Source organism: Carassius auratus, chromosome 21 (genome assembly GCF_003368295.1).
Source record: "Carassius auratus strain Wakin chromosome 21, ASM336829v1, whole genome shotgun sequence".
Taxonomy (NCBI): domain Eukaryota; kingdom Metazoa; phylum Chordata; class Actinopteri; order Cypriniformes; family Cyprinidae; genus Carassius; species Carassius auratus.
The window spans coordinates 13,167,569-13,192,622 of NC_039263.1; the positions used below are offsets into that span (position 1 = coordinate 13,167,569).

The following is a 25,054-nucleotide window of genomic DNA, read 5'->3' on the forward strand; positions in this document are numbered from 1 at the left end:
TATGAGGAGTGGTTGTTCTGTCCAATGAGATTTCAGTGTGGGTGGAGCTACTCTGATTAGGACAAAAAGTCTGACAAATGTACCTTTTATCACGTTGCCACTTCACATCTGCATATACAACAGTGCAACACAGGACACTATCATCACCAGTCAGCACTGAGATTGAGATGTGAGTGTGTGACTCCTCTGACGTGCGTGGGCCCGGCAGGCGGCCAGGCAGCGTGCTGATCGTCTCTCCCCGCCCCCTGACTGGACCGCTTCCCCTCGCGTCTCATTTTTCAGCTGTCCATTGATGCAGCGCACTCGGCTTCCTCCCGCCCGGCTCCACCACGTCCATTAAACATTCATACTCTGGCCATGAGATACTTCAGTACTGTACCCCAGGCTCTCTGCCAAGGATACTCTCTCTCTCGCTATTGCCGCCCCTTTTGCTTTTCCTCTCCTCCTTCACCACCATCCTTCAGAAGGCAATCAATTCGGAGCGATCGCTATCTATGCATCCATCTCTCTCAATCTGTTTGGCTGCACTATAGTTCTGTTAAAATTAGATCCATCATTTTTAAGAGTCCATGTGTTTGCTCACTGTGTACTGCGGTGGACGCCTGGCACGGGACGTGACACAGGAAGGATGCTGACTGGGTGTGATGAATCAGGCCCTCCTGAGCCACCTCCTCTCTTTCTCGTGGCATGGCTCCTACCTTTGATCAACTTTCCCCTTCAAATCAAAGCTGTCCAACCTTCCACCCCAATCATATCTGCCCTGCCTCTTTCACTCAGAGGTCAGCCAGACCATTAATAAGATTTTGAGGTATATTCCGGATGATAAAATTGATGCTAATCAAAGGGGTTATACATGATTTTTCAATCATTAGATGTGGCATGTGAGCACTGCCTTTTAGACCAAATCAAACGTGCGCTTAGGCCACACCTCAGCCCTCCTTTCACCTACACCCCCCTGCTACACATCAAGAAAATGGAATATCTACAATATCAAGTGACTTGATAACTGTTGTGCTGCTATAGAAACATTGACTATATGTTGATATTGTAGTTGTTACAAATTTACTAGTCAAATTGGATCACTTTAGCTGCCTGTAATGTTCTGTATCTCAGGAAAGCCAGAGTAATGTTAATTCTGGTTTAATTCTTCTCGTTGTCAAAGGTCTTTTTTATGTTTTAGTTTTTGTTTATGTTTTAATTTTTTAGTGGTAGTTGGCCTTCAGCAGAAAGCTCTGCACTGTGTTCTGCCATCTTGCTTTTACAGAGTGGTGTGGGAGGTCACTCAGGCAATCTCCTTATAAATGCGGCCAACAGTTTCAAAGGGAAGGTGCTCATACACAAACATGCCCCTGCTAACACACATGGACACAAGAAATATTCATTCTTTTCTGGTGTTTGCACCAAAAGTTAGGACCAATTAAATATCTTTGCTCTAAACCACCTCATGCAAGCACTCATCAATGTGTGTTTCTGTTGTTGTTTCATTGCATCTGTTTCTTTTTTGACTGTGAAACAGTAGGCTGGGTAAGTCGCCACGTTGTGCACAAATGAATTAGTGAAAACATTGCTTATGCAATCTAAGCATAAAGACTACAAAATGTGCATACAATGCAGATTTTTGCAATGTCTTCTTAATGCTAGAGCTGCAAGATTTTGGGATAAATTGAGATTCACAATTTTTAATTGAAATTACAGTTTCCCCACAATTCTGATATAAGCAAAATAACGTAATTTACTAGAGGCTGTGACAAAATATTAATTGCCTCATTCTATTAAAAAAAGTGTTTGATTTAAATGAATGATTTAATGACTCACTCATTAATACTTCACTTGTTCCATTACTGAATGAATCACTGTTTTTGAACAGCTCTCTTGAATGAAAGATTCAATTGCAAATACATTTTTAACAGTCACTTGTCAATGTAATCAACATTGTTTGTTGGTTAAAATCAACATTTTAACCAACAAACATTATTTGAAGCACCAATCTGAAGGGAAAATTTCTTACAAAAGATGAAACATTTGAATGGAGATGGCATCTTTTGATGATTAATCGTGCAGCTCTGCTTAACGCATAACCTAGCATACACTTAACTGTAAGGTACTTCGGGTTTTAGTTTCATGTTGTTGATTTGTAAAAACTGAGGTTACATTAAGATGAGACACTTACAATAGAAGTAAATGGGGTAGATTTTTTAATGCCATTTAAAAGCAGAAATGTGAAACATAATTTTACAAAAACGTGTACATAAATTCTTTCTAAGGTTTTAGGCATTATATTGTCATGACAATGAAGTTGTGAAAATTTATTATATATTTTAACATGAGTTTAGATAAAAGGTGAGTATTTTTTTCCACACTAAAATAATATTAAAGACATTTATGGCTATACTACTTTTTAAAAGAGAAAGAGAAATGGAAGGACAAATGATAATTAACATTATTCCACAAATGCTATTGATTAAGCTTAATTAGTTTTTGGAACATTCCTTTAATGCAGCAATCTTCTTCTAAAAGACTGGCAGATTTATTAGACTATGGTACTGTGATAGTTTTTGCTGTTAAATTAATATTTTGGGTTGAAGAGGTAATTTTGTGCTTCTGTTATATAAGGGGCGACGTGGGACATGACACTTTTATGTGCTTCTTCACAGTGCTTTGGAGCCAGTGGGAAAGAAATGTTTTCAGGAGACATTTACTGTGTGCCATCTTGCCATGTGCAAAGTGTAATCTTCTGACAGATTGACACCAAGTCATCTGTTAGCCCCTGTGTTCAATGGGAGATGAAAAGCATGTGTTCTCTTGTGTTTTAATTTTGGGCAGACTGGAACAGACATATTGCTGCATTGCTAATGTTTGTTGGACTATGCAGATGAGTTCCCCCAATGCGCCAGGTCAAACAAGCACCAACCCAGCATTAGCCAACCAGATAAACCAACACTAAACTAGCAATATAGAAATTCTTGAGTTGAGACATGAGTCTGTCTGATACTTGTATTACTTTCATTGCACCAACAAACAATTTTGGCAGGAAACAGCTTGATATTGACTGTTTAGCCAGTCACTGTTACAAATGAAAACAGTTTGCTGAGGTAGCTTGCTACTGTTAGCATGTTTTCTGGGCTCTCCAGAGTGCAGTGGCATGAACTACAGCATGCAAAAAGCATACTAGGTGCACACTGTGAAAAGGTGAAAGGGAGGTAAACAGGGAATAGCTGTCAGATAGAAATAGAGAGATATATTGCCAGAGAATCCAATTGCTGCTTATATAATGCTAGCCAGCACAGAGAATCGTAGGTGTCTTCTGCCTTTGCTAACCCAAATGTGCATGTGCTTGAAAATATATTTAGATACAGATTCTGTTTTTGTCTCTGTTATATTTATATATATGATAGGATTAATGGGCTGATATTTTGAAAGGCATTCCCAGGGAATTGCTGTAGCGACTAACGCTGCTTTCTTCAAGTAAATATGAGCCAGTCTTGTTCTTTTTTAAATGAGACTCTGTATTGTTGTAATCCACATTTTCCCGGGTAAAATCCACATTACAGCATTACAATAAAACAATTATAACAATTATTGTAGTAAAATATGATTTTGGATTAGCTTAAAACTGAAATCCTGCTTTTTGAAAATCATTCAAAACCAGTGAGATGGTGTTCGTGCAGGTTTTAGGGGACAATAGGTTCTAATTGTCCAATTCCAGAAGGACAATTTTCCTTTTTTTTTTTTTCTCAGTGCACACGATTGAGAAATCCGTCATGTGATTTGGATACTCTCTGCCTCTTTATTAAATCCATTCAAATGTCACTTTAAAATACAATTGTTGTGATATTATGCCATCAAAGTTTCATTACTGGACATTTTACCTCAGTTTCCCTACAAAGAACCATACAATTTTGAGACCGTTATTCTCTCTGGAAATTTGCACAGATATCTTAATTACAGTATGCTGTCATGTAGGATACCTTATGTTGGCAAATATATATAAATCTTCACGGAAACTATAATTCTAAATATATTTGATTAAAAATTGGAAAGTATTAGAGTATTGTGCTGTTAGCTTAGCGACATGCTAATATCAAACTGTTAAAATCAGCTGTAAGATGACTTTCCCATGCAGAGTGCAATTTGTCAGGCTTGGAAAGTTTCTGCCTACTGTATGTACTAGAGCTTTCAGAATGTATTATTTATGAGGTACAGTAGCATGACATTTTGGATGTTGCCAAAAGTAGCTGCCTATTAAGGTTTTGAAACGGCTAATGATTCACTTCCATCCTGTTTGCTACGCAGAGCATGTGTAATCAGTAATGTTCAGAGATTTTGCAGGGAATGATTTTGGATCTGCAGTCTCGGTTGCAGAAGTGATGCTGGAAGGCTGCAGATTAATCACTGACTCTTCAGCCATGAAAAGTTGCAGACTAAGAAGATAGAAAACAGTCAACATTTCCCCAACAATATAGGATTAGCAGCCGGCGCCTGCCATAGATGCCTGGGTATATTCACAATCTCATATATTACAGTGCACCCACCATTGTCAGATTTGCTGTCTTTGCTGGCAAATGAACACAGTTCAGCTTAATGGAATTTCAGAAGTGCTTAAACATAGTCCAAATTCTGCCCAACTTACTTTCCCTTGTAAAAAAATACAATGAAGAGTACAAAGTAAAATTTTGCATACTTTTTTAAAGAAGTATTTATTACTAAAATAACACTCAGTAAAATAATATATTTAGCTGCAAACTGAATGTTTTCTGGGACTTAATTGCATGTTAATTGCAATTAAATGAAAATGTATTATATATATATATTTTTTTGTTGTTATTTATTTTACTTTTACATTGAATGCAGTTAGCTGATCATTATAGTGCTTTTTTACAACTCGAGTTGTAATCAAATACATCTTTATATGTGATTTCATAATCTATTATCTTTGAACACTGTGCATATATATATATATATATATATATATATATATATATATATATATATATATATATATATATATATATATATATATATATATGTATATATGTATATGTATGTATGTGTGTGTGTTTTCTGTGTAGTCTATAGAAGAGATAACAACTACTTATGGATCAGACCAAATCCCCCGAGGTGAATTGTAAAGTGACTCAAAATCTATCAGCATGAGAACTATAATCACTTTCCACTTCCCTTTATTGACAGTCACATCTAATTATTACTACAATGAATCATCTAGCATAGCAAACCAGTACAGTATTAATGTGAGTTTTTGTTTTCAGCTATGAATGAGAAACATATTCTGTGCAAAGTAATGACAGCTATAGATGGTTAAAATTGAATTTTGTTATAATTCAGAATAAAAATAGATTCAAGAAAGTAATCCAGTCACCAGGCAACAGTGCTGCCTTTAAATTTTGTAGTTACCTGAAATATTTTAAAATCCATCATTTTTCCTTGATTTAAACCAGCATGTGTCAAACCTATTGGCTTTAGGTTACTTGCTAGGAATCAAAAATAGACAATTGTCACAGTTTTAAGACCTCATTGGTGGAATCCGATATTTTGTTTCTGTTTCTTCCTATCGTGTTGTTGAGTCAGCTTCTAACATCATTACTACACAGTCATTTACGCACATGCCTAAAAGAGGAGTGAACGCTGCCTGGGAGAGTTCGGGAGGAAATCAGACTATCCTCTGAGGAGTTTGTGAAGCTGGATCTTAATCATGTGGCCCTTATCTGGAGGATAGATTAACCTCTGTAGCCCTGACAACGCAAGCTCACAACAGGTGCGGGATATTGAAACGCGAATTGGCAGCGAAATGAGAAATGAGACCTGTCTAACACATAAAAAATGAAGGTCTTATTTAGGGATGTGCTAGTCTAAATATGTCAGTTAAATTGACTAGTTGTCTGAATCACTAGTTGACTAATCTCAGGCAGGATGAGACTTGTGTATGCGGGATGCAGGAGAATAATTAGGGTGTGGTCACACTAGGCAATTTTAACCCCTAAAGCCTGATTTGTTTGATTAATCATTTAGCAGTCCCTGACTCGGTTGGAAGAGTTGGACCAGAGTGCGGTTCAGTTATAAACAGGTGCATCTCAAAAAATTAGAATGTCGTGGAAAAGTTCATTTATTTCAGTAATTCAACTCAAATTGTGAAACTTGTGTATTAAATAATTTCAGTGCACACAGACTGAAGTAGTTTAAGTCTTTAGTTATTTTAATTGTGATGATTTTGGCTCACATTTAACAAAAAAACACCATTTCATATCATCTCAACAAATTAGAATACTTCATAAGACCAATAAAAACTTTTTTTTTTTTTTTACTGAATTGTTGGCCTTCTGGAAAGTATGTTCATTTAATGTACATGTCCTCAATACTTGGTAGGGGCTCCTTTTGCTTTAAATACTACCTCAATTCGGGGTGGCATGGAGGTGATCGGTTTGGGGCACTGCTGAGGTTGGTATGGAAGCCCATGTATCTTTGACAGTGGCCTTCAGCTCATCTGCATTGTTTGGTCTCCTGTTTTCTCATCTTCCTCTTGACAATAGCCCATAGAATCCATATTGGGTTCAGGTCTGGTGAGTTTGCTGGCCAGTTAAGCACACCAGCACTGTGCTTTTGGCAGTGTGGTCAGGTGCCAAATCCTGTTGGAAAATGAAATCAGCATATTCAAAAAGCTGGTCAGCAGAAGGAAACACGAAGTGCCCCAAGATGTCTTGATAAACGGGTGAAGTGACTTTGGATTTCAAAAAACACAATGGACCAACACCAGCAGATGACATTGCACCCCAAATCATCACAGACTGTGGAAACTTAACACTGGACTTCAAGCAACTTGGTCTATGAGCTTCTCCACCCTTCCTCCAGACTCTACAACCTTGCTTTTCAAATGAAATACAAGACTTGCTCTCATCTGAAAAGAGGACTTAGGACCACTGGGCAACAGTCCAGTTCTTCTTCTCCTTAGCCCTGGTAAGATGACTCTGACGTTGTCTGTAGTTCAGCAAATTCCTTGACACGTCTGTGTGTGGTGGGTCTTGATGCCTTGACCCCAGTCTCAGTCCATTCCTTGAATTGATTTAGCTTGATAGTCCTCATAAGGCTGCGTTTTTTTCGGTTGGATGTGCATCTTTTTCTTCCACACTTTTTCCTTCCACTCAACATTCTGTTAACACGCTTGGATACAGCACTCTGTAAACAGCCAGCTTCTTTGGCAATGATTGTTTGTGGCTTACCCTCCTTGTGAAGGGTGTTCATGATTGTCTTCTGGACAGCTTGTCAGATCAGCAATCTTCTTCTTTTTTTTTTTTTTTTTTTTTTTTTTTTTTTTGCCTGAAGAAGACCCAGCAGGGTTGAAACATTGCCTTTTATTAAATATGGGAGTTAAAATCAGTGTTGCATACATTACATTTTTTCACTTTAGTAGTTTCTTTTGTCCTGCACCTGTCAGAAGTCGGGATGTGCAAACAATTACTTGTTTAAGATCAGCAATCTTCCCCATGCCTGGTGAACCAAGACCATTTTGAAGGCTTAGGAAATGAATAGGTGGGTTTTTGTTAAATGTGAGCCAAAATCATAACAATTAAAAAAAACCAAAGACTTAAACTACTTCAGTCTGTATGCATTGAATTTATTTAATAAACGAGTTTCACAATTTGAGTTGAATTCCATGACATTCTAATTTATTGAGATGCTCCTCTATAGATCAGTGAGTGTGAGCGCTATCCGCGCCAGAGCGCTGACATCGGGCTGCATGCTTGCTTGAATATTTCTGACCGGGCAAAAGCAATAGATGTGCAAAGGAATATATTGTGAGAGGGTCAGGTGTTACCGCGTCCCATACAAGTGAAAATAATAAAAACAGTGCACTTCACTGTGCTGAGCAAGCGATTCTCTGCTGTCTTTACTAGTTATCGGAAACTTCCTATTTCCCACTTATAAAGTCGTGATTACGAGCTTGTTGCATTCTTTTCTGTTACAAATAGCAGTGGACAGTGGTTTGTGAATGCTGATGCTTAGCCTAAATACTTTGATCGGGAGCATCCCCTCCTGTGACCCATGATTTGTCTGTATGTGTATTCAGATCCAGTGAGCAACAGACTTTCATAATAATAAAAAAACTGTGTTAACGCACTATAAAATAATTATCGGCATTAATCGATGATACCGCGTTAAGTTGCCCAGCCCTAGTTTTTTAAAAAGGTTTTAAACTTGGTATTGTCCATAAATGAAATGAAATAAGAAAAACGGCAAAATACACAAAACTGTGCAATGCAATATAATGTCAGATTGTAACAGTTTTACATTTTGATGAATTGGTGGCTATTCATATGAACTTGATCTAAGATCTCATTTGTATATTTTTGCACAATCTGTTTATGCCCCACACGGTACAGTTTAGACAGTTGTTAACATCACCTTTCTGTACAAGTCACATTGTACAAATTACGTAGCAAAATATATCAAATAGTTTTATCATTGGATTGGCTGTTGCTGTTGCAATGTTTGTGGCTGTTTCTATGGTGTTTCAATAGAGATCAGTTTGAAGGCACAGCATACAAAAAAGGTTTTTTAACTGTCCAGTAACTGAAGTCCTGCAATAGACTATCAAAATTCTACAAAACTGTGCTTACCCAAATTTCAGAAATTGAATGCGTTTATAAGGTTTCAGCATTATACAGTATGTGACCCTGGACCACAAAACCATAATAAAAAAGTCATAAGTATAGGTATATTTGTAGCAATATAGGCAGTAGTACACTGTATGGGTCAAAATTATCGATTTTTCTTTTATGCCAAAAATCATTAGGATATTAAGTACATATCATATTCCATGAAGATATTTTGTAAATTTCCTACCATTAGTATATCAAAACTTTTGATTATCAAATTTTGATTATCAATATGCAACACTAAGGACTTCATTTGGACAACTTTAAAGGTGATTTTCTCAATATTTAGATATTTTTGTATACAAACTATACATCAATGAAAAACTTATTTATGCAGCTTTCAGATGATGTATAAACCTCAATTAAAAAAAATTTAATAAAAAAAAAATTACACATATGACTGGCTTTGTGGTCCCCAGTCACATTTATAAACCTGGTTTAGTTGTCTTTGTTGTATCCCTGTGTTGCTTCTCCACTGTTGACAAAGCCACCAGCCTGTCTGAAAAAGACCTTAGTGATTGTGCCCCTGCAGAGAACATTGTAAGAACACTATATTAATTATATTCTCTATTTCCATCTCTTTGAGAGCACTATGCTAGAGGGCTGAAGGAAACAGCCAATTAAGTGATTTCCTCTCATTGCATTTTAAGTGTTAGGTCTTTAGCATTGTTGTTTTTAATGGGAGAGAAAAGCATCCATTTAGCATTTCTGCAAGCTGAAACATAGTCTGGAGTTTTCATTGCAGGTCAAATGCAGATGAAATTTGCCAAAGTAATTTCTAGTAATTTGCTTTGATTTGCTTCTTACTTTGCACAGCCATCCAAATTCTAGTGCCTTAAAAACATGGTTTTAGGTATTACTGCATACCGTTTAGTCATTTCGAATTGACTTACATTAAACAGAAAAAAAGCAAATGTATTAGGGAATATAAAGTGATGTGCTGGTCTACCATGAAAAGTGTTGTGTCGTTCAGTCTGAACCTAATGAAAGAAAATGGATTAAACCATTAGTCTAGATTAAGTACTCTGTATATTCTGCTAAAGTTGATTGTGTAACATTATATAAAATGGAAAGGAAAGTTAAATGTATTAATGTTAAATCATTAATGTGTCTGTCAAACTCCTGTCTTTTACTGGATGCAGAACATTTTGACCGATAGGATCCCAAGTCATGCCTCATGTCAGATCGTTCCGGAAAGGTTTGGCACTTTAGAAGAATAAAATGGAAAGATTATTATGGGATTACAAAGAAATGTAAAAGTTACTTTGTAGGTGTTAATCACCATTTGGATTGCCTGAAATGTTGAAATCCCATACAATATCAAAGCTTTGTGACAGAGTTGTATCTCTAAAGTACTTTAAAACTATAGCTTCCAAACCTATAAGATACTTATAATTTAACTTATCTACATGATCTGTGATTTAAAGTCATTTTCTACATTACAAGCTGAAGCAACAGAAGCTATTTTGATGCAGTGTCTTTTTAAAAGTGTAAAACTTTTAAGGAATTTATTATAATAAATGATAGGCTAATTGTAGTCTAATGAGCACTTAGGACTGAACTTCCAGTAGAACTGTAGAAATAAGCCTGAAAACTTCAAGCCAGAACTAAGAAGAAAAGTTCATTTGAGGCTTATATTCTGTCTTAAAGTCTTAAACTCCAGCTGACCTATCAGGTTAATGTCATACGTGCAGGGGTAAAGCTCTAAATGTGGTTGGTATGCCATTACTGTCCTCTCAGTAGACCAAGAGCATGCTGATCCACCCTTAGCCATCTGCCCCTAATACTAGCATTCAGCAGGGGGTAAGAAGCTTCATTTGGGACCCATATCTGCAGTGCCCTTTTAAACCTGGAGGCCTCATTGGTCTAACATTTGCATAATATCACAACTGCCATTTCTCACTTTAGAAAGATATGTGACGTTATATGTTCTTAATAAGTAACTCCTGCCAGCCTTTAACCCAAAATGACCCCAATCTCTCTTTGTAAACTTTGACTCAGAGCAACTTTTACCTGCATAAACATTGCATTTCTTTCTAGTTTGTGTACTCGTAACTTATGAGTCATAAGCATATTTCATAAACCAGACAACCATGAACAAACATGAAAAAACATTTTAAGTTTTTATGTCTGCACAAATTCCGTCTCACATTTAAAAATGTTGAGGTAACCAGGGACATTAAAATAATCTGAGGGACAAATTCTAAACCTTATCAGCCGGGCTCATGAATATTAATTAGGTCATGTAATATTCATCCATTAATTATAAAATATGACAGAATATATATGAAATCTATATATAAAAATTAGTTTCTACTGAATCTGTACTTCTTTAATCTGAATAATCAAATGCTTGAATACATCAACAACATTACAAATATTTAAATATTTGCATAAAAGAGCATTTATTGTATATATTATTAAAAATGTATAATAATATTATACATAAGTTTATAAGTTTAGTATGGAGACCAATTTTCATTATTTCAACTATAGTTGCTTATTTGGAGGCCTATTATTTATTAAAACATTGGCTGTTTATTAATACTTATAAAGCACATCATATTCTACATCTCTAACCCTGTCCAATACCTAAACTTAACAACTAACCTACTAACTATTAATAAGCATCAAATTAGGAGTGTATTGAGGGAAATACTGGTTAATGGTTTGTTAATAGTGAGAATTGGATCTTAAAATAAAGTGTGACCAATATTATTATTAAAAAATGCTATGACGTAATACGCTTCGAAAGTGTATGTGATATAAATCAGTAACATTAACATAGTAAATGGTCACATTAGGTAACGATCAATCATGTCAAATCATTTAGGGAGCTGTCAGATGTGATATTCACCTTGAATTATGGGAGTAGCTGTGGCAGGTTACTGAGTGGCAATCAGCGCATTCATTAAAGATTCTGCTCACGTGAGACAGCCGATTGAAACCTCAAAGTTATGCACTGCCCCCAGTTCCTCCCTTGCAATTAGAGGTCCATCAACTCGAACATCTTACTCTAGTCATTAGTTAGGAGTAATTTATATTTATTTATAGAAGCAGGCATAAGTAGGTTCATCCTTCGCAAAGCTATCTGCTCAGAGGTGGTTTTTACGAGGCTGGTCATTACCTGTTCATAGGAACATTGATAGTGAGTGATTCAGGGGGAACTGGAATGAAAATTGTGGTGGTTTATCTTTTATGGAGATAATTTCTTTGCTGTGATTTTCTGATATATACTGTCTTCACTCCCTGTATATATGGGTAGTGTTTGGAGATAGTAAGATTTTTTCATGTTTTTGAAAGAAATCACCTGTTTATTTGATTAAAAAATACACTTAAAATAGTAATATTATGAAATATTATTACAGCTTAAAATACTTTCTTGTATTCTGATATATCCTAAAATGCATTCCTGTTAAGCTGAATTTTCAGCAGCCATTGCTAGTAGTCTTCAGTGTCACATGAATCTTCAGAAATAATTCAGATTTGCTGATTTGGTACTCAATAAACATTTCTTACTATTTTCAATGTTGAAAATAGTTTTTACAATTTAATATTTTTGTGGAAACTGTCACTTTTTTCAGGATGTTTTGATCAGTAGAAAGTTTAAAAGAACAACATTTGTTTGATATAGAAGTTTTTTGTAATTGTTTTTTATTATTATTTAATGAATTCTGCTGAAATAAGTTTCTTTCAAAAAATAATTTGCTGACCCCAATCTTTTAAAGGGGTCATCTGATGCGATTGAAATTTTTCCTTTCTCTTTGGAGTGTTACAAGCTCTTGGTGCATAAAGAAGATCTGTAAAGCTGCAAAGACTAAAGTCTCACATCCAAAGAGATATTCTTTATAAAAGTTAAGACTTTATAAAACGGCTCGTTCTAACACACCCCCACATCTCTATGTCACTATGTGGGAAGATTTGCATAATGCCGCTCAGATGCTCAGGCAAAAAAGAATGCGTACCTTTTATTCTCGTTGTAGTATTGTTGTTGCCGCCATTGCCATGTTGTATAGACACTGTGTGTTTCACTGTGAAAGAAAAACTACTTTATTTGGTTTTCCAAAAGAGGACGATATCCGCTTCGTCATGCCTGGAGCTGATCCCTGTTGGTTGCTGAGGGAATACAGCAGCTTTGCACTGTGGATCACCAGATCGGCTTTCACCAATCGGTCGTCACATGTGGTTGCCGGACAGGACATCACAATATGTTAAGAGGTGTAACATTTCTGTCGCATGATTGAGGTATACTGTCAATCACAACGCACTGGATAGCTGGCCAATCAGAGCACACCTCGCTTTTCAGACCGATGAGCTTTGTAAAAATCTACGTGTTTCAGAAGGCTGGGCATAGAGGACAAACAATAATGTACAGTATGTGTAAAATAATGTATATGAAAACCATATAAACATTTCATTACACCAAATAATGTTATTTTTAGCAGCATCAAATGACCCCTTTAAATGGTGATTTAAATAGTCAATTCTTTATTGTAATTCATTTGATAGCATTTAGTACATTTTTAATAATAACAATTTGTCAGCTACAGTTGAATGAGCGTTTTGAACTAGAGAACTGAATCAAACTGATTACTGATTGAGTACTTTAGAACAAGATTGGCACATCGATTCAAAATTATCATAATTGGCTAAACTATTCATTTAACTCCATCCAAACATTTCCTTCATGATAAGCATAAAATACGACAAAATAAGTGCAGATTCTGTTTGAGTCTTCCCATAGCATCCATTTTATGCGTACCTAGTCTTATCAATAAATATAGTTACAGTACATGGTCATAAAGCAGAGGGAAACTCTGTTATCTCTGGCCTGCATACAGAGTAGCATGAAATAATCTAATTATGCACATTTGAATGAATCTGTATCATGAGCTAAAGAATCATTAGCTATTCCGCTCAAGAGTCTGTTTATTCTCCTCAAGCTGTAATCTTATGATTAAGTCACCTGAAATCAGAGAGCAGCTCTGCTGGAGGAGACAAGAGCTGGTAGGAACTCGAAAACAGAGAGCCTGAACCTCTGAGGGTTTTGTGTGAACTCTGTGAGTGATCCATGGCAGGGGTGGTATTATCCAGCCGATCTAGGTCAAGTCCTTCACTTCCATTAGAGCATCATTCGTTTTCAAAGCCACGCTGGTATTTTGTTTTTTATTTTTTTGGTTTAAATCGTCTGATGCAGATGAATGGGGAAGCGACAGTCTATTGTTCACCAAGGGGAGGTAATGTTATTTAATTTGCACTGTACCGCTGAGCTTTTTTTCCCTTTTCTTTGTGTTTGCCCATTTGCAGTCTTAGTACCTTTTCTTTTTTACATGTTGTCCAGTTGTTCTGTCAGGTGATAAACTCCTCTAGCTGTTATTGCACAGTCAGGATCCATCCTGTTTATTTGCTGTGTGCATTTTTTTACTCAGCAAATTCAGAAATTCTCATCACCACTGATTAAAGTTATGCAACTATCTGACAAGATTCCCTCTGAAATATTCAAATGCTTGATGGATGCTTAATTCATTTTCTTGAGCACAACAAACTTTTAAAACAATTATGTTTTTAAATCCGATTAATAGGAATGTTAACTAAACAGGTGTGATCTTCCTATTGAAACAGAAAGTTAACGCTGGACATATTCGAAGTCTTGTCCTTTTCAATTTTTTTTATTAGTTTTTTCTTTGTTGCCTTAAATAGCCTTTAATTTGTGTATTTATAGGCCTGACATAATGATGAAGAAGACACTTATGGAGCATTTCCTTTATATTGATTTTTTCTTTAATTAAGATTTCTCATTTGTCTTTCCATATTGATTTTGTTGCTGGCGGAAATAGATGACAATATTATGACTCTTGGGTGTTGATTCAGTGTTTTCAGAAGAAGCACACTGTCCTGAATCAGATGCTTCACAATCTCGGAGCACTTATGGGTTACTTTGACCTACTTTCCTAAGTGGGATTTTCAAAGGAACTACGGTGCCTCCAGCCTTCCGCTACATTTATAATGTTGAGCAAGATCTGTGAGGATGATGATGAGCTGCTAGAACATTAATGTATGCCTAATATATTGATGCTTTCCATCAGTATATTCATGCAAATTTGATGATAAGATTGTTGTACCTTCTAAAAAGTCTAAAAACCAGTTTACCATCTTCTACCAAGGCTAGTATTATATTATATTATATTATATTATATTATATTATATTATATTATATTATATTATATTATATTATATTATATTATATTATATTATATTATAGTTGCATTACATTGATTTCCTTATTTGGATTTCGATCAAGATTGCATAGGTGGACGTGTTAAGGGAGTGGGAACCACCCTATTAATGAAATAACTTTTGAAGATTAGTTCATTTGGATGCACAAGATTTTCCATTTCTATTTTTACTACTACTGCTATTACTAAATATAATAATAGCCACACACTGATAATCTAAGTGCATATGTAAATAATTAGGCAACATATTGATGTATTTATTTATTTATTTAAGTTTTAAAGGGGCACATTCTTAATTAAGTCTTCTACCACATGGCAAACTTTTGAAAAACCAAACATATGATGTTTGGCTTTTTTAGTCCTCTCGGTTGTAAATGCACATCCTTTTTCTCTCAGGGCTCAAGTGGTTTGACTGGCTCGATCCCTTGTGTCTTTCATTGTAAACGGGAGTAAATCTGGAGGGGAGAAGAGAGAGAGCTGCTTGTTAAGCGCTTGTCGCTCTCAGCCGTGCAAACAGTGAAGTCATACCTTCCAAGGCTTGTTTTGCTCACCGGTGATGTCACCAGCAGCCAATCAGCAGGCGCTGCTGCAGTAGGTAGTGGGTGCAGCGGGAGTCTTGGGTATATGCACAGGGACGCGGTGGCGGCTCTCCGGCTCTCATCATCACATCATTACAGGGATGGAGAGAGAGAGAGAGAGAGAGAGAGAGAGGAAAAGCAGCAGCTGAGAATATCTAATCACAGTCGTGAGTCAGTCATTTGATTCCCCAGCTTTTTTGAATGTGATGTGCCTCACAAAGGAAATTACATACTGAATAAATCAATTTTAGTCCACCTAGGTTTGCATTAACCCAGACTGTTTTATCTGTCATATTAGGCACCTCTCAAGTTAGCTGCGTATCATACACTGATTATGGGAGTTTTTCATTGGCCGGTGACCTTAAGCCAAGGTCAGTTTTGCTTATGAGGAAAGCAAGGCTTGGATTTGTATCCCATCGTATGCAAATATTATATTTGATGGATCATTTTTGATTACCTGTTTATCTGCTGTGTGCAGGATAAGCTCAGATGTCATGGTTACTGTAGCAAAGGTTGAAAGGTTGGTAGTCGTTTCTGATAGCAGTTGATCCTGTGTCATTGCTTATATAGCTTTCTAGGAAATTGTGATTTGTTAAAACACAATCATTTAGATCAGTCTCAGTGTGGTTAGTTTTTAATTACACATTTTAATGTATAGAAATCATTGTTTAAATACCTTTTTATATATATATATATGTTATATATATATATATATATATATATATATATATATATATATTAATATAAATTAATATAGTTAGCATATATATATATATATATATATATATATATATATATATTATTAATTTTTTTGTAATTCTTTTCATTAATTAAATGCTTCACATGAACAACATATGTTCATATGATTTTTTTTTTATCTAAATCACACACTTCTGTAATGGCTCTAGTTTAGTGATCGAGTCAGTTGTGAACTCATTGCTCTCAATGATTCACTCACTTAGTGAATCTGATTCAGACTTTCAGGAGTTTTGCTGTTTTGGAAATCTTTTTGACTGGCTTATTAAAAAGAACTGCTTCATGAGAGTCATTTGAATCGGACATTGCAGGTCACGCTGTGTGTTTGTTTTCAGCCTAATTATTATGCTGTCCAGCATAATTTGAAAAATAATCCAAAGAGCATTTTAACGAAAGTTTCAACTGAGTGACCATATGTAAGAAATATATGACCAATGTCACTAATATGATCATTTGATTAGTATGTTTTACATTATTCAGAATCCCACAAAAACTTTGTTTACTTCCTGATATAATAAATAGGGGACAAAGCAGTCCATTGACAGTCCATTCACATTAGTATTGTAGTTAATGGAGAATGAATGAGTGTGTGTATATTGATTAGTAAAATAGTTTCAGGATATCCGGATATAGTTAATTAATGTAGAATTGAGCTTCAATCAATGCTTTAGTGGAGCACATAGTATGCAGACTTACTTGATCTACTAACCAAAATCTATTTTCAGCTGTTAGATGAATCATTGCTCCCCAGAGCAGTTTCAGTGTGTGGTTGGTACAGTCCTAAGTGTGTGTGATTACTCATCAAAGTCCGTATGTTCTCACAGGTGCCCACGGAGTCAGAGAGGAGCCTCAGTTTGTGACGGCCCGCGCAGGGGAGACCGTGATTCTGGGATGTGACGTGGCCCACCCACTCAACGGCCAGCCCTACGTGGTGGAGTGGTTCAAGTTTGGAGTGCCCATCCCCTTCTTCATCAACTTCCGCTTCTACCCTCCTCATGTGGACCCCGAGTACTCCGGTGAGCTCCGATTTCCACCTTATCTTATTTTATCACAGTTTCCACAGAAATATAGCCACTTTTCATCATTTGGACAGAATTGGAAAAGATTTGTATCCATTAAATTATTAATTATTACATCTAATATAGGAATACCTCACCTGTTTCATTTTTATTTTATTTTTTTAATGCATAAAATCACAGCAGGACACGTAGTCATTTATTTGACCAAATGAAATGGAGATATCTCACTGTTGTCTCTGAAATCAGCCCAGTCCAGATCTCAGTACATTATTAAATCTCGCTCATAGAGGTTGAAAGCTTTATCACAGGGCAAGAGCTGGCCGTGTCAACAGATTGTGAATCAAAACGTGCGGTGCTGGTTTGAAGAAAGCTCTTATCATTTGCTCCTGTGTATCTGGCGGTCCAGATCTGTGGACAGGTGGAAGAGGTGCTGATCTCAAGAGCAAGGCATCAGCCAGACAAAAGAAAGAGGTTTCGGGATGGGGTGGAGGAGAGCGCCAGAGATCATATATGATCCTTTTCTTCCTAATTGAGATTGGAAATTACATCATTGATAAGGAGTGGAAACAGAAAGGGCATAATTTAAGAGCATGTCAGATTTATAAAAGCAAAGAAACTGTGATAGTTTATCAGATGTGGCTCAGGGCAAGATATGCAATTTTAATGACTCTCACTCAGAGTGAATGGAAACGAGATTGGAAAGTGTTTTTTTTTTTTTACTTTCTATCATCTTGTATCCTCAGTTGAATTTCCAGCTGAGATTTTAACACGTTGTGCAGTGCTGAGCTGTATTTTTTAAAAGCAGATTAAGATATTGAAAATCTTGAAGGCAGTTGCTCTGCTGGTGCTTGAAACCTGGGATATGTGTGATTTGATAATAATAATAATAATAATAATAATAATAATAATAATAATAATAAAACACACACAAAAAAATGCTAAATTATAATTAATAGTATAATAATTTGCATAAATAGATATTTAAATAATGGTCATTTACTGCTTTTTGATATGTATAAAAATACATAACTATTTGAAAATTAAATAAAAATAATTATTTGTTTATCAGTAATATAAATGTAATATGTACTGTAAAGACTGATCTGTTTGTATCGTTCCGCTCGGGAAGCACAAGTTCCACATGTCTTTTATCTGCTCCACTGAGCAGGATCCATAATTGCCATCAATGGCCTTGTGACCTGGATTTACATGAGTTCTTGCATGAGGTCTCATTCAGCAGTGTATTTCCTCTGACCTCTGGCTTTATATTGGGCATCGCCTCCTTCAGATTAATGGCTCTATTCAGCACATCTACAGTAGCTCTGTGTTTTGAGAGTATGAGACCCCTGCTGTAATAGTAACTGGTGTGCGTCCAGCATTACTCGGGCATAGATATCCAATGTCCACCACAAAAAGCCTGCTTGTCACCAAATGACCCTATATATATTCCATGTATTGGGTCTTTGTGTAAGCATGAGATTGAGAGAAGATGAAGTAGCCACATATGCGAGTCAATGTATTATTCATTAATGCTAAATAGAGTTGAAATAGCAATGCTTTAAAAGTTTAAGTCTCGTTTACCCAGAAACAAAAAAGCCTGTGATGCTGGAGGCAGGACTCTGATACCCATCATGCATTGAGGCTTTTCTCTACGTGTTAATTGCAGCTTAGCAAAACCCTATTTAATTCCAAGCGTAACATATTAAATATAAAAAGATTCTTTTATTTTTATTTAGCTTTATTTAATTTTATTTAAAATTGTTTTAGTATTTCAAATTCTTTGACTTAAATGTATTTCTTATGTTTTTAAGCCTTGCCACTTTATTCCAGTGAATGAAAATCATTTTTAATAGTGTTAGTTTTAGTGAACAATAATAACATCATTTACTCACCCTCATGTCCCTCCAAACCTTCACTACTTACTTTCTTCCTCTTTTTTTTTTCTCTCCATAAAAAGGTCATTGAGGTCAAATTCCTTAAAATTCTTCTTCCAGGTTTGAACTGTGCCTTTAACTTAATGAGAGGGAGAGAGAAAGAAAAAGAGGAAAAGTGGGAAGAATATGAATGTAGGAGAGGCAGTTTTATGCTTCCATTTACTGTATTGACCTCCAGCGTGTCACTTCCTGAGGACTATCTTTACCCTACATCTCATGTCAGCGTTGTTTCTCTTGCTCTCATCAACACTCTCTCACAGCTGTAAAAATAGGCCAGGCGTTTGACCGCTCTCGTTTCGCTTCTGGTTCTCCTTCAGTGTTATTGATCTGCAGGGCCTCACAGAAGCTGCTGTGTGTAAGGAATATTTCTGAAGTTTTTTGATTGTGCGACCTTGGTGTTCAGTGGGCACAATCATGTACTATTTCAAGTCACGCCAATAGTGCGGCTTTCTGTTTGAATGAAGAATTTCTGAAACGGTTTGTTAACGTAATATTATTTCAAACAAAGTAGTTACAGTATGCTTCTTTAGCTCAAATTACACACTATTTTTTTTTCTGACCGTCCAACTAATGCACATAGAAGATTTTATTTCTCTGACTATATTATTGAGTACATTTGCTTAATGTTTTTTTTTTATTTCATATGCTGTGGGACTATAAAAAATCCTTTCAGACTGCATGTTGGCCGTAGCAGTGCCATTTGTATTGAAAATTTGTTTTTTGAGGAGAAACACAGGCCCTTAATAGCCTTTAACGCTGCTGTCTTGCAATCCCTCTGCCTGTGCTGTTGTTGTTTCCTGCCATCTGTCCAGCACTGTTGCCAGAATATAGAAAAAAAGGCATAAATCCCGCTCTCTGCTTGACCCTCAAAGACAGCCAGCTAGCTATATCATAGTCTCATGATGGATTTGCCCCCGTCTGGCGCAGTTAGAGATGTGTGTTTCTCCATGTGCTCACAGGAGTGTCTGAAATTATTGTGGGCCACTTCGGCTCTCACTTCAGCCGTCACGGCCTCTGGCCCTTATAATATTTGTGTCTCAAACTGACTTATTTAAACAGTTTACTTGCTGTTTTTTGGTAGACGACTGTTTTGGATCCTGTTAAAGCATCTCTCCCATCTTTTGTGCGTCTCTGAACTCCACAGGCCGAGCCAGCTTGCATGGCAAGTCATCTCTGCGCATTGAGAGGGTTCGCTCGGAAGACCAGGGCTGGTACGAGTGCAAGGTCCTGATGCTGGAACAACAGTACCACACCTTCCACAACGGCAGCTGGGTGCACCTCACAGTCAACGGTGAGTCTCTGACCTAGGATCAGTTTTTGTCTTAAGTCACTTACATTGGGGTCTGTTTTGGTTTTCATCCTGAGGAAGATGAGCCTGGATCAGACTGAGAAAGTCAGGTTCATGCCAGAACATCCTGGAAGTGTCTTTTCCAGATGTTTAGCCCGAATGATGCTTTTCTCAGAAGTAATTTGGGGTCAGTTACGTCTCTTATGCTCAAAGTGTTGCATTTATTTGATCAAAAATACAATAATAATGGTATTATTGTGAAAAATTATTACAATTTTAAAATAGCTGTTATCTATTTGAATGTAATTTATTTCTGTGGTGGCAAAGCTGAATTTTCAGCATCATTACTCCTACTCCAGTCTTCAGTGTCACACGAGTCTTCAGAAATAATTATAATATAATGATTTGGTGCTTAAGAAGCATTTCTTATTATTATCATTATTGAAAACAGTTGTGCTGCTTAATGTTTATGTGGAAACCATGTATTTTTTTTTTTTTTGATTCTTGGATTAATAGAAATTAATAGAAAAACATTTGTCTTTACTGTCCTTTTTGATCAAATTAATGCATGTCACATTTAAATATAACATTATTTTTTAAATATTACAGTTGTCAGCACCGATAGCCTTGTGGCAGCATGCTGACAATTAGCACCATTGCTCTATGAGTGTCCTGAGTTCGAATCCCGGCTTGTGGACCTTTCCCGATCCCTTTCACTCTCTCTATCCCATTTCGCTTCCTTTCAGATACTTACTGTCCTATCAAAATATAGGCAAAAAGGCCAAAAGAAAAATCTCAAAATAAACAAATATTACAATTATTTCTTAAAAATAAGTACATACATAAAAAATACATACATTGATGCATTCATCCATCCATACATGCATACAGTACATACATAACAAATGTAATTTCCTTTATCCAAGCCATTCTTCAATTACTTTAAACTAGGGCTGTCACGATATTAGATTTTTCATATCACGGTTGTTGTGGCCATAAGAATTCATGATATCGATATATCGTGATATCTATAGAAACGATATGGAAAAAGATATCAGTCAAATTATTTTCTTTTTCTTTTTCACCCAATGAACATAAGGATACTGATAAAGGCAGGGCACAAGACTCTGGCTTTCTCCATCTTCTTTGCAGCTCCTATGAAATAACAATAGAGAAAATACTGTCAAGTTCAACAGTGTATGATGAATAAATATTAATGGTTACACTTTACAATAAGATGTCATTTATTAACATTAATGCATTAACTAACATGAATGAACAATGATCAATACATTTATTAGGCTTTTATTAATGTTGATAAAAATAGAGTAATTCATTGTTCATATTAGTTCAAAGTGCATTAATGTTTACAAACACAACTTGTGATTTTAATAATGCATAAGTAAATGGTGAAATTAACATGAACTAAGATTAATAAATGCTGTGGAAATATTGTTCTTTGTTATTGATGTTATTTATATATGTTAACTAATGTAGTTAACTAATGTTAACTAATGAACCTTATTGAAGAATGACCGCAGATGAGACATTAAATGCATAGCACTGCAACCAACTTAACATTTTACAAAGTTAATGCAGCAATGTGATCGCTCAGTTTTTCAAGATCAGTTTTAATCGTGTAACTGTTAAAGGGGGGGTGAAATGCTCGTTTTCACTCAATATCCTGTTAATCTTGAGTACCTATAGAGTAGTACTGCATCCTTCATAACTCCAAAAAGTCTTTATTTTTATTATATTAATAAGAGAAAGATAGTCTGTACCGATTGTTCCCGGAAAAACACGAGCGCCTAGAGGCGTGACGTGTGGGCGGAGCTAAAGAATCATGAGCGCCAGTAGGCTTTTGAGTTGAGAGCATGTGGAAGCTGTGACACAGATCCAGAGGCTGAAATTTAACAAGAGCAGCATCAGCAAAGGTGGTATGCTATGTGGTATGTACTGAAACTGTATATATTTGCTTAGCGGTTTTGGAAAATGACTAAGTTCCACTTTATGTCGTTTTTTTTTTTAAGCTGTACATGTGGAAAGTGCAGTTTGATGACAACATCGCATGTTGTTTACTTGATGTGCTCACGCGCTGATAGCTAAGTTAACAACACAGAGATATTTGAAGCAGTTTTACTCACCGCATGTGGTTCCAACACACGATCGTGACCCTTTTTCGTTGGGACTGCATTATCCTTAAGAAATAAACGATGTGCAATCCGAAATGCAGGGAACAAACAAAAACACTTGCACAACTCCGTTGATGCTCTGTAAAAATAAACTCCATCCACTGGTCCCTGAATGCTGTTTCTCTTTTGATAATCTGTGCAGGGTTGTCTTGCCCTGGCAACCAAAAACACACTTCTTTTGTGAATTTTCGCGATGCTCTCGCTCTGATCACTGAATGTCTGTTGTGCTCTCACTGATCAGGCTGTGCTCAGCCTCTCAGTGCTCTGCTCTACGGGAGAAGTGCCTCAGGACCCATATAAGGAAATTCCGCTCCATCTAACGTCACACAGAGCCATACTCAAAAAAAACTTTCCGAAACTTGTGACAAACCGGAAGAGGTTTTTTTGGAACAAAAATACTCCTTCAAACGTACAACTTAATTTTTGAAACTTTGTCCATGTTTAGCATGGGAATCCAACTCTTTAACAGTGTAAAAAACTCAGTATGCATGAAATAGCATTTCACCCCCCCTTTAATAGATTTGAACAAAGAAATAAAGTGTTACTACGCACAGGCCATATTTATTGCAAATACAAAAATAAGACGAGTAAAGAAAATGCGGTACTTATTAAAATAATCATCCTTTAATGTATGAACACAGAAAACCGCTGTTAACAGGTTAATATAACGTTTCTCATTCTATGACTAGTAAAATAATGGCAACTTATGCTGATGAACACGGCTCTCCTTGGAGTAGCTGCGAGCGCTGTGTCGTCGTCTTGTGTGACAGGTATAAGCGTTAAGGCACAATACTGCCACCTGGGAGCTCAACCAGGTACTGGCAATGGAGTATTTACATGTGCTGTTATCATGAGAACTGTTCATTTTAAATATTGCGGTTATTGCTAAAACCAGTATATCATCACACACTAAATTAACACAATATCGATAATTGGTTATCGTCAATACAGGTATATCGCGACACCCCTAAAAGTTTCACTTTAGTTTAGTGTAAATGTGATAGCAATCAAACAGAAAAAAACTGTTCTGATTGGCTGGTGCTGCCGCATCATGCCTGGTACGACAAGTGTCAGTTCACTGTGCCTTCTAGATTTCGTTGCCTAGGTAGCAGACACCCAAATCCCCAAACGGGTTACAGCACATTAACTCCAGATCATTGCTGTGTGATATATGCTCAGCCACTTATAATAGACAACTGCTATGAATCAGATCACTCTTCCGAATGTGCAGCTCCATGAATCTTTTTATTTGACTCTTAAGTTTTTGGAGGATGAAAGGGCTCCCGTTCTCCCTCATGCCCGCTGCAATGTCGCTCTGTGACATTGCGTATGTGTGTATCCATTTGTGTTGTTGCTAGTCTTAAATCCAGCAGCTCAGCACACAAGTTAGAGTGTTGACAGGCCAGTTTATCAGCCACGTTTGGATGTGTGTGTGACTGTGTGCCTTGCGGCCCTGTGTGACTAACACACTAATATCACCACTGTTTCTTCTATAAGACCACAACCAGTCTGTCTAGCACTGGGAAAAGCAGCATGGTATTCAGAGTGCACAATACCAGTCTCTTTGACACAGTTTAATCAGAGACTAAACTGTATTTTAAGGTGTACTGTAATATGTTTGCGTCTCATCTGTGTGGCGGGCAGGTCTTCGCCCCTCATTACCAATTCCTGCTTTCTCAGAGATGTTTCTGCAAAAAAAAAAAAAAAAAACCTTCACAAGCATAAAGCTTTTTGCATATCTCTATGAATATATGCATGGGGCCAGCTGATGAAGTGCTTTCTGAAGGGTATTGTGTGGAGAGCTGGCGTGTTTGGGGCCGATTAAGGGGTGGTTAGTGCGGCGAGTGAGTGGCTCTCAGGAAAGAAATTAGCTCTATGTTAGCTGCTGTGTGCCTCAGAGCTGTTGTTTTACAGTTCTTGTGATATTTTCGCGCACACACTCACACTTGTGTCGCTCGAGGTGTGAAGCACATGTCAGAAGTGCTAAGCAGGGGGAGAGGAAATGATGTAATGGCTCATCAATGCAGCAGGGTTGAGCGCTCACTCATGCAGGTGACTGTTGAAGTGACACACTGGAGTGCACATCTTTTGATCTGTTTGTTTTAAGCAGCAACTCGAGCAAAAAGTTTAATTCATTTACTCATTCATTAATGTTGTCAAACCTGTATTACTTTATCATCTTTTTGCTGTGAAACACATCATGAGAAAGAAATAAGTGGCACTATATTTCAAAGGGCACTATATACTGTATTATTATGAAGGATTAGTGTTTTTAAACAGGTGTTATACCTGTATTTTGACTTTTGCACAGTATTAGGAGTTGTAATATGTTATATAATATGAGTTTATTAGAGTTGACGGACATGTCTGTAAAATTAATGA

The 25,054-nt window shown here is 36.5% G+C and overlaps 1 protein-coding gene across 3 annotated transcripts in view; it reads left to right on the forward strand.

Moving 5' to 3' along the window:
- The window catches only part of LOC113038581 (protein turtle homolog B-like), a 100,323-nt gene that overhangs the window by 10,675 nt on the left and 64,594 nt on the right, over nt 1-25,054 (forward strand). For all 3 annotated transcript variants that reach the window (XM_026196101.1, XM_026196102.1, XM_026196103.1), the window contains exons 2-3: nt 17,064-17,255; nt 20,337-20,483. In XM_026196101.1, the coding sequence (XP_026051886.1) occupies nt 17,064-17,255; nt 20,337-20,483 (339 nt within the window). The remainder of the gene's footprint in view (nt 1-17,063; nt 17,256-20,336; nt 20,484-25,054) is intronic.